At 43.3% G+C, this 13,459-nt stretch overlaps 1 protein-coding gene across 1 annotated transcript in view; it reads right to left on the reverse strand.

Annotated features, from left to right (window-relative positions):
- Nucleotides 1–3,750: 3,750 nt before the first annotated feature.
- ISL1 (ISL LIM homeobox 1) overlaps nt 3,751–13,459 on the reverse strand; it is a 33,471-nt gene continuing 23,762 nt past the window's right edge. Inside the window, exons 5-6 of the mRNA XM_084801957.1 lie at nt 7,743–7,822; nt 3,751–3,862 (exon numbers count right to left, since the gene is read on the reverse strand). Of these exons, the coding sequence (XP_084658083.1) occupies nt 3,856–3,862; nt 7,743–7,822 (87 nt within the window). The 3' untranslated portion in view covers nt 3,751–3,855. The remainder of the gene's footprint in view (nt 3,863–7,742; nt 7,823–13,459) is intronic.

Here is a 13,459-nt window from a genome sequence, read left to right on the forward strand (position 1 = left end):
GAGTTGTTTTTTTTTTTTTTATGACAAATTTTGACTGCAAACTCTTTTCAGAGTGGAGAGTTCAAATCAAAATGTCAGTTTCGATTCAGTGGTGATGCTTCCCTTTCAAAATATTTAAGGAAAATATTTTCATTAATGCAACGATGATTGGATGTTTGAATATGTAAATGTCATCATTTAGTATGTCCATCATTTAGTAAAAAGATGCCAGGCCTTTTTACACTAATCGCGTGAAAACTTTGGTCTCAAGCATCCACGTGCTCACACGCATATCTGCATAAATGTTTAAGGCATAACGCAAAGAGCCCCAGGCCTTTGGACTGTAGCCTCTCTGCTGCACAAATTAAATAATTCAATTTTCTGATAAGCAGCCTCCAAGAATTACTGACATCAACTTCAATTAGACATCTGTGTTTTGATATAGACCTCACTGGTATAGACCTCACTGTTGTACATTTTAAGCCTCGTTTCTTTTTCTTTCCCTTATATTTCCGGGGAATAGTGGATTCAAGGCAGAATGCCACTGTGAATCCCAAGCCAGTCACAAGCTCATAATCCCACGGCCACAAGATCCCAAGTGCTGAGAACGTGGGAGTCCCTCAGCTTGCCTGGCTTGGGCCTGATTTCTCTCCATTTATCTATATTAATGCCTTTGTGATCTTTTGTCCTATGGGAGATCAAAGTAGACTACTAAGTTTCTTTTTAGTCAAGGCTGACAGTTTCTAAACCAAGTTTCTAAACATGATGGATCTCCATCTTTGCTCAGAAAAGAAATCTCATAATTTGTCATATCCTCCACCTTAAAGTGTCTGAGCATTCCCAGTCTCTTGAGCATTCCCAGTCTCTTACTTACTCTATATGTCGGTATCTCCTAGTTGGATGCAAATTTCTTCAAAATATGAGGCAAGTGTCACTGCTTGATAGAGAGAGGATACTTCTAGAGCATTTCACTTCACTTCTCTTTCTCATCTACCCTTCAACGAGGACCCAGAATAGTCTTTACTTCACCTCCTTTCACCTAAAAACGTTTCCACTTATCTCCCCCTTTTCTCTGAAAATTTCAGAAAGGACAAGTTGGGAAGGGCAGACTTCGTTCCTGCCACCCACAGTATTCAGCGTTCCTGAATAGTTTTCAGGCCACAGCAAGCTACCTCGGAGCTGTGAGCACTGCATCTTGGGGCAGTGGAGCAGAAGCACATGGTATACACACGGCGCATCTCTTATTGTTTCTTTATTCAAATTTACTGGCATCTGACTCATCAAGTCTGCAAACCGTTCACCCAGCTTAGAATTTTTCCCCCTTTGGTCCAGCAATCCCAACAGCAAGCAGAAGAGTCAGAAACTCGCTCATTCTCGCAGTCAGGAGTCTCACAAGAGTGCTGAGGTAATTGTTATAACATACATGCAGAGGACCCGGTGCGGCCCCATGTAGGCCCTGTGCTCGCTGCCTCGGTCTCTGTGAGCCCGTGTCTGCCCTGCTCAGTTGATTCAGAGGGCTGTGGTCTCCTGCTGTGCTCCATCCCCTCTGGCCCTTACAATCTTTCCACCTTCTTTTCCGAGGACCTGATGAAGGCCTACGACCCAGACTCTTTCACGACATCATGTCTGGCTGCGCGCCTCTGCTTCCGCTCTCAGCTGCTGCCAGAGGAAACCTCTGCGATGATGACTCGATAAGGCATCGATCTATTTGTTTAAATTATTTTTACAAAACTGTGTTTGTTTCTCAGTGTCTCTTTTAACCTGGCTATCACGCAAATAACATACTCCTTTGTGTTTGTTTAATAATGAGCTTCACAACATAATAACTGAATAGTTACTGCTCTATTCCTTACCCTCTAAGCTAACTTGGTTTCCTCCAAGTGTACCTCCCAGAGATACTTGAACTTTGTAGCTTTCCCTGTTCCAGCTCCTTCATGACATCTCTTGGATCACACTCCCTTGCTGAATCCTTTACTTCTTCTAACTCCGCCTCCCCTGGCTGGCAGGAAGCCCAGCCTTATTCTCTCTAGTGCCCAATGATTGGCTGAAAACTGCTTAATTGGCATATCAGGGGACAACTGGGGAGCAATGTTTCTACAACATTGAGACAGGAGACTCTCAGAACAAGGACCAAAACCAGATATAGGTGCTACAGAAAACAGCATTTGAATTACATAATAACCTTGTACCTACATCCATGAGTATAGCAGAATATCATTAGGAACCATTTCATTGATTTTTTTTTTAAGACCAGGAAAATTTGTTTTTGCCCTAGATCTTTAGCTTATCTCGTCTCTGGTTCTTGGTTACCCAAGTAGTGCCAGGTGTTGACTTTTTCCTCATTGAGTGAGTCTTAGATTAAATCAGATACTGGTTGGTTACTCCCACACATTCTGTGCCACCACTAGCCTAGCATATTTTGTAGGTCAAATATTTTGTGCCTGGGTTGCTGTCCACATTTTTCTTTCATTAGCCTGCAGAGTACCTTCCCACAACAAAGAGACTAGAACATAAGATGTGTTGGGGGGGTGGGGGGGTCCATGTAGGCACAAGTTTGATTTCTCCATGTTCAATGAGTTGTGTAGGAGTTGATCCCTCACCCTGCTATCAGTCTTCAGAGGGCTCCCTTTTGTCTTAGTAACTAACTGTCTTGGTTCTTTAAAATAAATGAATTTTCATTAGTGTAATGAAGTGGCTTTAAAAAATCGATTAATTCAACAAGACTATCTTCACATCATCGGTTTATGCATACCTGGGATGTTTCTTTCTGTTCATTGCACGGTTACTGGAATGCGTGTTCATGTTCCTCCTTGGCTTGATGAGGACCTTGTAAATTTAGTTTCTGAATCTTTTTGACCTGGCCCTAATGTGTATGAACCGTTACTTTCTGATCTGACAAAAATCTCACAGGATAACGCTGTCCATTGCTGGCCTCAATCCTATAGTTACTTCTCCCAGTGCCCAGTGCCGCGGTGCCCGTCTGTGGAAACAGAACACACACGGGATGTTTGTGACTCTCACTGAAGCAGAGAAAGGTGTCTGGACGCCTGTAGTGGAAGAGACATCTGTCCGTCAGTCTGTTTGTCATCTATGTGGCTATTCGTGTACCTGTTTCTGTACACCTCTTTTCCTCCTCCTTGCGAGCTCCCTCCTTATCTCTGTCTCCTTCTGCTGTCCCTGGATCACTATGGAGAACTTCTGGCTTCTCCAGCAGCACATCCTGCCATGATGACAATGGACTAAATCTCTGAAACTGTGAGCCAGCCCCGATTAAATGTTTTCCTTTATGAGAGTTGCCACGGTCACGGTGTCGCTTCACAGAAATAAAACATCTATCTAGACCTAAAAACATCTTAACCCCTAAACAATTAAGCTTAGTTGTAAAACTAAACTATCTGGTCTTCAACCCCATCAGAGACTTGAGAGGGAATGAAATTGATTACCTGAGTATACCGGGAGAGCAGGTTAGTAGAACCTTTAAATCTTATTAAGACTCTAACACTGGGTGTAGTGATGCCTGTCTTTAACTCCAGCACTCTGGAAGGCAGAGGAAGGCGGATCTCTGTGATTTCCAGACCAGCCTGGTCTTCAGAGCAAGTCCAGTTCAGTGGAAGCTTCACAGAGAAACCCTGTCTCAAAAACAGAACAAAACAAAGCAAAAAAAAAAAAAATACTCTCTATAGATAGCTAGAAATATATCAGCTGTCACGGTAGGGAGGCAAGTAGGAAAATATAGAATAATGAAAACTGCAGAAGGACTTGTATTTTTTGAAAGAAATTTTTATAAGAAGAGAAGGAGACGAGTGTGGGAAGAGGTGGACCAGGTCATCTCCTGGTCTTAGCAGTCGGCGTGAAAGGTGAGCTTCACATATTCCTTTATACACTGAAACAGTGGAAACCAGAACACTGATTATTTTATTTTATTTTTAAATATTTTGTTTTCAAGGTTCTGTAACAGTATTATAGTACTTTTAAGTACTGTCTTACAGATGCATACGGAAATGGCATGAATGAAGGATCAGAATGTACAAAGTCTTCTTCAAAGTGATTCAGAAGTCCAAGGAGTGGCAGGGTACCAGGCGAACAGTGGCATGACTTCATAATTACTGAAGGGGGACAATGGGTGCATTCACCGTGCTGATCTGCCCACTTTGTGGGTACTAAGTTTTATCAAAATCAAGTCTTTTAAAATATATATTCATATAAAATCCCCCCCTTACAAATTCTAACACAACTGGCCTGGTTCTTAGGGAAAGAAGGAAGGAAGGAAGGAAGGAAGGAAGGAAGGAAGGAAGGAAGGAAGGAGAGGAAGGGAAAGGAAAGAGGAGAAGGGTAAAAATGTAAAGTCATCCTACAATCCCAGCATAAAGCCCAGGCCACAACCATCCATGCCTTCCAGCAACTTCACAATTTCCTTGGCTCCAAGGTGTTTATGTGTCTTAAACTGTTCTTCAGGGTTAAGCAAGCTGCAAGTTAAACATCCTGATCCCTGGCCTCATGCCCCACAAAGAGACAAGGTAACTGATTCTGAAGGAGTTGGGGTGAGACACGAAAGTAGGCAGTTAAGAGACTGTGTGGATCATTTTGTCATATCCCAGGGAAAACCAGCCCTTTGCACTCAAACCAAAAGGCACTCGTTATTCACCAGAGAAAGCACAGACTCCACCTTCCCCTGCGAGCCTTTGTTCACTTTTCTCCTTCCTTCTACCCTAAACATTGGTCCCTTATCTTCACACAAATCACACCTACTCTAAACCAAGCTTTAAAACATCCGCTTTCCAGAGCAGTTTCCATGGTCATGAGTAGCTGGCCAACATAGACTTCATTTGGGGGAGTTATTCTGAGAGAGAGAGAGAGAGAGAGAGAGAGAGAGAGAGAGAGAGAGAGAGAGAGAAGAAGAAGAAGAAGAAGGAAGAGGAGGAGGAGGAGGAAGAGGAGGAGGAGGAAGAGGAGGAGGAGGAGGAACACAAATTTGGGTGGGTTGGGAGGAGGGGATGTGGGAAGAATTAGGGGAGGAGAAAGAATATCATCAAAACATAAAAGTTAAAAATTCCCAATAATCCCGGCACTCAGGAGGCAGAGGCAGATGGATCACTGTGAGTTCGAGGCCAGCCTAGTCTACGAAGCGAGTCTAGAACAACCAAGGCTATACACAGAAACCCTGTCTGGAAACAAAACAAAACAAAACAAAACAAAACAAAACAAAACAAAAATTCCCAAACAAAAAAATTTTGAGCGTTTCAAAATATACCATATGTCCATGGTTGAGAGGCGACAACTCCATTATTGTTATCCGTTGCTTGTTAAATGTCCACTAAAGGGTTATGCGCTAAAGGCTTCTTTTCAGCTCCATGACACTATTGGCAGGTAGCAAAATAAATCAGTGGGAACTAATGGTAGGAAATTAAATTACCAGGAGCCCTTGAAAGAGCTATTGCAAACCAATATTCCCCCTCACCCTCCTATCTACCTGTCTCTCTCATACCCCTTGTGAAGTTGGAATGTGATCCTCATCACATGCTTCCCACAATGGCAAACTTCTTTATCAGAGGTCCAAAAGCAAATCGGCTTTTTGATCATGGGTTGAAGGCACGAGAAAAAAAAAACTTTCTTTTTATATACTGAAAACAAACAAGCAAAGGTCTCTCCCATCTCTCGGTTCTACCTTTTAGCAGAAATGATTCCTTTTTCTCATGACCTCTGTGTTGCATACACACAAATCTGACTCTGTTTATGCACGCTGCATTATTCCACAGTAAGCTTCTTTGGGTCAAACGGCCTCTCGGAGAGTGTCTTTGCGGTTTAGACATTATTAAGGCATATGCTAAGTCAATAAATCAACGGGAATGTAACAGTTGACGGTGCCTGGGATGTTTGCCCCCTTACCTTCCTCTCCAAAGGGATGGTTATCATAAGCACATTCTACTCTCAATTTACAGAGAAGCACTTCTCAAAAGAATACGTCTCACAAGAAACGCCTAAGTGTTTCTCAAGAATCAGCTAAATCAGCTATAAAACCCTGAATACTTCCTAAATCAAAATGGCAAGCTTACCATTTTTTACAAACTAAAGAAATTGGGTTGAAGAAAACTATTCTAAAGTACTGCTTTACATACAATAACTAGATCCAAAAGGTGTTGGATATCCTAAGAGGCTGGGTTTTATAATGTTATAAATAAATATGCCTTTATTTTAAATGCACTTCAATTTTATAAGGCTTCTAAAGACGAGCGATATACTTTCATAAAAGACCTCTACTTCAGATTCCTAAAGGGGAAAACAAACTTTAAACTTCGAACGGAGGTGTATCATTACAGATTAATGGATGACACTGGCTGAGTGCTCACTGTGCGGCAGGCAGGTGCTGGCCTCAGCAGTTTTATGATCTGCTTGCTGAGTTTTCTCAATGACCACCCTTGTAAGGTAGGGTTTACGGAAGGCCACAGAAGGGCCTGGATGGGCGGAGCAACTGCCCAAGGGCAAATAACTGCAGAACTGGGACTGTTGTCTATTGAGAGTAAATACCCGCTAGCTGAGGGAAGAACAAGTGGAGGAGGGACGGATTAGAAGATGGATGGGAGGGAAGACGATCTGCAGGCTTGGGACTTAGACAGTTCACACCTCACCACCTTCCTGCCTGAGCTCCCAGCTCCTCGGTCTCTTTCTCCGTAGCACAGTGGGATATTGGAACAGTAGTGAGAAGGGTGAGTAATGAGTCCCAGTGATCGTGACTGGACGCATATAGGTCCGTGCTTAACAAAAATGAGATGCTGGTAATAATAGCCAGCGTCATCAACGATGGTATTGTCGTGACTGGGATGCCGTACTGGATCCCCCAGCCCTGTGTCATTACCTAATCAGTGATGTGCGCTGGCCAACTGCTCACCCTGCACAAGGGCTGCTGAGAACACCTAGATGTGACCCAACTTCTTCTTCATTGGTGAATTTGCTTAAAATATTGTGTATGAAGAAAATATAATAGGCGGAACATAATTTGGCTTTATCCGATCGCAGCTCATGAGTTAAACTGTTTTCAGCCATGTCTCTCCCCTATCGGGCGTACAGAACACCCTAGTCTGTGCCCAGAAAGGGTCAGCAGACCATGGCTGCCATGCTTAACCTCTGAAGTAGCACTCCCACGGCATGCTTGGTTTCACATGAAGATAATAAGAGTCTTTTTTTTTTTTCTTCCTTAGAGCAAACAGTCCTAAGGGCTCAGACCTGGCAGGAGGAGATGCTGAGCACCTAGCCTGAGCTCTTCCTCCCTCTGTGGATCTGTAATTTGATTCCTACTTGCTAAGAGTATTAAGTGTCCACTTCTTAAGCTGTTCAAAGTAGGAAAAAGACCCCGATCTTTTTAAAATTGTGCCTGTGCCACTCATCCAAAGGGGTTAGGGATGAGAATTTGTGACACCAACTTCAAACTTTTCTGCCTTCAAACTACTACAGAGTTTAAAACAATGGTGGTATGCCTCTTTAATCCCACCATTCAAAGCGGAGGCAGGGGGAATCTCTGAGTTGGAGGGCAGCCTGGTCTACAGAGTTCCAGAACAGCCAGGGCTACACAGAGAAATCCTGTCCCAAAACAAAAGCGGGGGGGGGGGGGGGGGAATGGAAGAACTCAGTGCACTGGGTTGTTGAGGGAGACCGAGTATTGCAGATAACTTTATCTCTTTCTTGGCCCCCTTATGGCCACAGGCACATCATTGCAGAAGGGCGTTGACTATTCCCACAGTGTTTGTGGGGAAGCAGTGTTAACTCACCAGGAAAGCAACCTGCAACTTGTTGTATCTCTATGCAGAATCATCAGTTCAAAAACATCGGCTGTTTCACTCGCATTTTCCTGGATGTGAATTAAAGGAAAAGAGGTATAAAAGTAAGCGTCTGTTTATATCTTGGAGGTAACTTTATGAATACTTTGACACAATCATTCAGACACCCAATCTGCTGAGCATGCTCCGCCTCCAACCCTAACTAACTCTGGTCTTCTCATGCCGCACTGTAACTGAACAGGCCTTGCTTTCTAGGGCAGTCACTTACACAACAATGCATAGAGATACCTTGATTCTGTTTTTATTCACAGAGTCAGGGATGAAAAGGCTACCCTTCTAACACAGTACAACATTTCTCCGAACATAAGGCCATTTATATTTTTCCAAAGGATCTGTTCAGATGTTCATGCTTTTAATAATATAGCTATTTTTACATAAATACAGAAGATGTAGGACATAAATACAATGTTAAATGAACAACCTTGCTATGGAGCCGGCCTTAAAATAGGATTTTTATTGTTCAAATCTTCCTGAGTGCACTCTGCGTTTATGAGATTAAGCTGCAGTGAAGGCTGTTTTATCTGTCCCTGAAATTATTTTGTCAGTCTCTTTAACTATCTAAGTATTTTTTACTGTTGGAATTAAAAACCCAAAGCTATCATTAGTATTCTTATAAATCTTTCATAGAAAACCTATATGCAAAAGAAGGGAAACTGAATTTGATTTTCTTGAAGTGGGAGATTGCTTACAATCAGAAAACAATGGTAGGTCAGGCAAATTCCACATTTTTCCCTAAAATTTATATTTTCCCTGTTCAAATTATGCAGGGAAAAATTATGACCGAATACGCAAGGCAAGCCTGGTCAGGCTCACAGATTCAGGGAGTAAGCGTTCTTCTGTCTCCTATACAATGGTTGCTGAGTAACATTAGCATAACCCTGAATTATTACGAAAATTAGGGGTCAGATTTACTTTACCGGAGAGCTCAACCTATCTGAATCAGGCCTGAGAGGCTGGAGCATTCCAGATGTGAACCTGGTGGTAGGTGTAAAGTGCACCACATGGAGAGAATGTGAGCGGTAAGGAAAAAGACAAATTACCCAGAGCTATTACTGTCATTAGTCCCATCAGCCGGGGAAGCCCTCCCACTGCATTTTCAGTGTGGCGTGTGTAGGGCAGTCCTGGGGCTTATCACGTCTCACAGGGGGCCGTCTTCTGCCAGACATAGCCACCGTAGCTTGACATTTCACTTTTTAAAAAACCTGGGTCCTAGTCCTCCATCCGGGCTTCTGTTTCCCAGCTTCTGGATCCATCCAGCCCACCAAAGGCTGCGCCCACCGGCCCGCTTGTCTGAGGGCCCGAATTGCATCCCTTGCAGAGGCTCACAGAGTTCCCTCACAGAGTTCTAAGGCAGGGGCAAAAAGCCTTCTCTGCTGGCATGTTCCAGAAGCATCTCTGGGGGTTGTTTCACTAACATAGTGAATATTGCACCATAATTAAAAGACAACAGATCTGTGCCACGAAATAAAGCAGGTGTGGCAGGGTGAAGGCAAAATTGCGTTAGGACGGTGAAATAGTGAAAGCTTAAGAGACACACCAAACAACAGAGCAGTTCTGCCAAGACACTTGTGACGTTAGAAGTATGCAGAGATGGTAAATATTACAGTAATTTATCAAGGGAGAAACAGACATATACATATATACACATATGCACCATATATTAGCTATAACTATGTGCATGCTGGAGTTAGGGCTGTGCTTGTGGCCTATCTGCAAAAAAGTAATAACTTGTGCTAGGGAGTTATGATTTTCACAAAAGGTCTTATGTGTTCTTTAGACTATCTTCACTGCATATTCTCTTTAGTTAAAAAAGAAAAGGAAAGGAAAGGAAAGGAAAGAAAGTCATAGCTGAGCCATGGTAGTGCATGCCTTTAACTCCGGCACTCAGAAGGCCTAGGCAGGGGGAATCTGATCTACACTGTGAGTTCCAGGAGAGTCAAGACTACATGGAGAGAGACTGTGTCTCGAAAGAAAGAAAAAACGAAAGAATGAATGAAAGGAAGGAAGGAAACAATGACAAGAGAAAAAGCCCAAATACATAACTATAAAGCATGTCCTTCCGCACCCAAGTGCAAGTAAAAAGCACAGATTCTACCTAGGAACACTCCAGTGAAATGAAAGTACCTTCACTGAGGACAGCAATGCCTTCACACACTCATCCTCACTTCTGCAGCAACATCCCTCATGTAGAGCTGATTGCGTAGAAAACGCACAGCAAACTGGCCCAACTAGGTTTTTCTACGAGTAAAGGTGATGGTTTAACGAAGTCATATTCTGAGAGAGGCTCCACAGAGCAGTGGATTGAAACAGATGCTGTGACCCACAGCCAAGCATTAGTCGGACCTTAGAGAGTCTGGTGGAAGAGTCAGGGGTGGGGGTGGGGGGGCGATAGAAGGACCCAGAGAGGACAAGAGCCCCACAAGAGGGCCAGAAGAGTCAACTAACCTGGGCCCATGGAGGCTTGCTGAGACTGAAGCACCAACCAAAGAGCAAGCATGGACTGGACCGAGGCCTCCTACACACATGTATCCGATGGGCAGCTTGGCCTTCGGGTGAGTCTCCTAGCAACTGGAGTGGGGGCTGTCTCTGACGTACATGGACTCTACTGCTTGCTTTTGGATCACTTTCCTCTAGCTGGGTTGCCCTGTCTGGGCTTAATCTTAATGTGACTTGATGTTCCAGAGTGGGTTGGGGCGGGGCTCCCTTTTTCTGAGGAAGAAAAGGAAAGGGGAGGGATGGGACTGAGAGGGAAGGAGGGAAGGGGGCTTAGATCGGATATAAAACAAACAAACAAACAAACAAACAAACAAATAAATGATAAATAAATGAAAAGAAGTCACACAACAAACCCAAGACCAACCAGCTTATGTTAATTCGCACTCAAGACTGCTTGACTCCATGACCTTAACCCTAACATGTAGTGTTGCCAGTCTACCTGTTCCTTGTTGCTTGTTGTCTATTACATTTAAGTAAGTGCCAGACCACTTTTCTGTTTCTTCTCTCACCATTACCTCTTATTAAAGAGCAACTCTTTCTTGGCTTTAGCATCCTCAACACCTGTTTATATCCAGTGAAGGAATAATTAAGCATACACCTTGCTCGGTGGTGGCATTGGGGATGTAAAGAAGAAACCAGACAGTCTCCGTGCCCCGCCCCCCCCCACACACACACACAAGCAACAAGAACTCACAATGACCTGGGTTCTGGTCCAAGGACATCTAAGTGAAGAAACTGAGCAATGCATGAGTGATTCCAGCAGAGGATCCCAAAGATGCTCCAGCACACAACAAGGACATATGCTCAACCATGTTCATAGCAGCCTTATTCATAATAGCCAGAACATGGAAACAGACTAAGTGCCCCTCAGTAGAAGAATGGATAAAGAAACTGTGGTACATTTACACAATGGAGTACTACTCAGCTATTAAAACAAGGAACTCCCAAAATTTGTGGACAAATGGATTGAACTAGAAATGACCAAATGGAAACAAAAGGACAACAAAAACTATACAAAACAAGCATGGAGCCCTCAAAAAAAAAAAAAAAAAAAAGGAAGTGACTGCTCTGGGCACAATAATTTTAACAAGCACTGTCCTAACTTGAAAGTCCTGGATTCAAATTAAAAAAAAAAAAAACCTCCAAAAACTTCCAAGTTTCCTCTGATCACAAGTGGAGGGGAAAGACTGGTCCGCGCACCCACACACACACACACACACACACACACACCACGTCTAAGCCTGCCCACAGATACTTTGAGATCTTGTGCAAGTTATTATCTCTAGAGTTCACTTTCTTCTACAAAGCCAGGCTCCCCTGGCTTACGTGTCTGTGGATGGCAGTGGGAGACGGTGCGTTAGCCAGTTGTGGATGCGCATCAAGTGTCAGGTATAGACAAGTTTGCAACGCCGCTTGCCAGTAAGTCTCAGCTTAGCAGCCAGGAAGAACGAATCCCAAGTCCTGACCGGATGGTCAGGTGTCTGATTATTTTACTAGCAGAAAATGTTGACCCTGCAAGTGATTCAGAATTTCCCCTGCTTTGTGATCCTTTACACTTTGGTTTGCTTGTCCTCAAGACAGCGATTTAGCTCATGGTGGTCTTGAACTCTCAAACTCCCTGCTTCTGCCTTTCCAGAGCTAATATTACAAGCATGTGCTAACATGGTTGACTCTTTTATGTTTGACATTAGAAAGTGTTCTACAGATCAACTGCTATTGTCGGAACAGAACTCTTCACCCACTCGGGATAGGCAAGCAACTGATAAGTTAGAACATCACCAACAGGAAGTATCCCAAGAACTTCTATGCCGTGTGTTTTCTAGCCTCCCCAACAACCAAATTTGGATAATGCTTGGCCTGCTACAGAGCTAGTTAGTTCAGGGAAGATTCCCCTAGAGTGGTTGGCTGCCATTAACTTATTTGGATTTGTATCTCCTGAGATGATTGTTACGTTGTGCTTTTGAAGTCAACAGAGGAAGGGGAAGCAGGCTATCTGGATGAGATCTCATAGGCTGTGGCCATATGGTGGGGGAGGAGGTCCCCTTCTGCCACAGGCCAAGGGGAGGGGAACAGTGCAGAAGAGGGAGGGAGGGAGAGAGGTGAGAATATACAAGTGAGGGGATAACAATCAATCAATCAAGTGGATCAGGGAGAAGCGGGGGGTCTGCTCAAACTATTGCACTAACCAAGGAAAATACAAGTAGTAAGCATTGAACCCCTACTCTGATCTAGCCAATGGACAGGACATTCTCCACAATCATGTGGAGAGCAGGGACTGACTCAGACATGAACTCTGGTGCCCCATATTTGACCACCTCTTCTTGGTGGGGAGGCCAGGTGGCACTCAGAGAAAGGATAAGCAGGCTGCCAAGATGAGACCTGATAGCCTATGACCATATAGTGGGGGAGGAGGTCCCCCTTAGTCATAGACCTAGGGGAGGGGAATAGGGTGAAAGCAGGAAGGAGGGAGGGAGGAAAGGGAGGATACAAGTGATCGGATAACAATTGAGTTGTAATCTGAATAAATTAATAAAATAAAACAAATTTTAAAAATTTTTAAGTAATCTGAATAAATTATGATAAATTAAAATTTTAAGGAAAGTATATAAAATGGACATAAATGTTAATTCGTTTAGAAAAAACAGACTAGGTTAGTAAATTGTTATATGTCAATCTAGATTATACAGGTAATGCAACAACTGTAGCTCCTACAGAAGCATCTTCAATATTTTGTGTACTTTAATACAGTTCCAAAATTAGAACTCAGAGGGAAAAATGGAATCCCCATTATTCAAGGGGTTGGGAACTCACTAAAGAAATCACCATGACTAACAATTTTAAAACAATTAGAACATGATTGATTACACTCACTACATCTTTTTGCACTTTTCCTTCCTACTCCTTAGACACCTGGTACATCACATGAATTTTCCTTCATCTGTCCTTTATTGACCCTCAAAATTTTCACATAAGTCTTTTCTTCCTCTTTTCAGCCCTATTTGAAATAGAGATAACAACTTTTATCTTTTTATACTTATTAAAATATGCTGGGCCAGGCATGATGTCCCACACATTTAATCCCAGCACTCAGGAGGCAGGGGCAGGCAGACCAACCTGGCCTACATGGCTAGTTCCAGGATAGTCAGGGCTGC

This window comes from Acomys minous (genome assembly GCF_964271855.1).
Source record: "Acomys minous genome assembly, chromosome: 11".
Taxonomy (NCBI): domain Eukaryota; kingdom Metazoa; phylum Chordata; class Mammalia; order Rodentia; family Muridae; genus Acomys; species Acomys minous.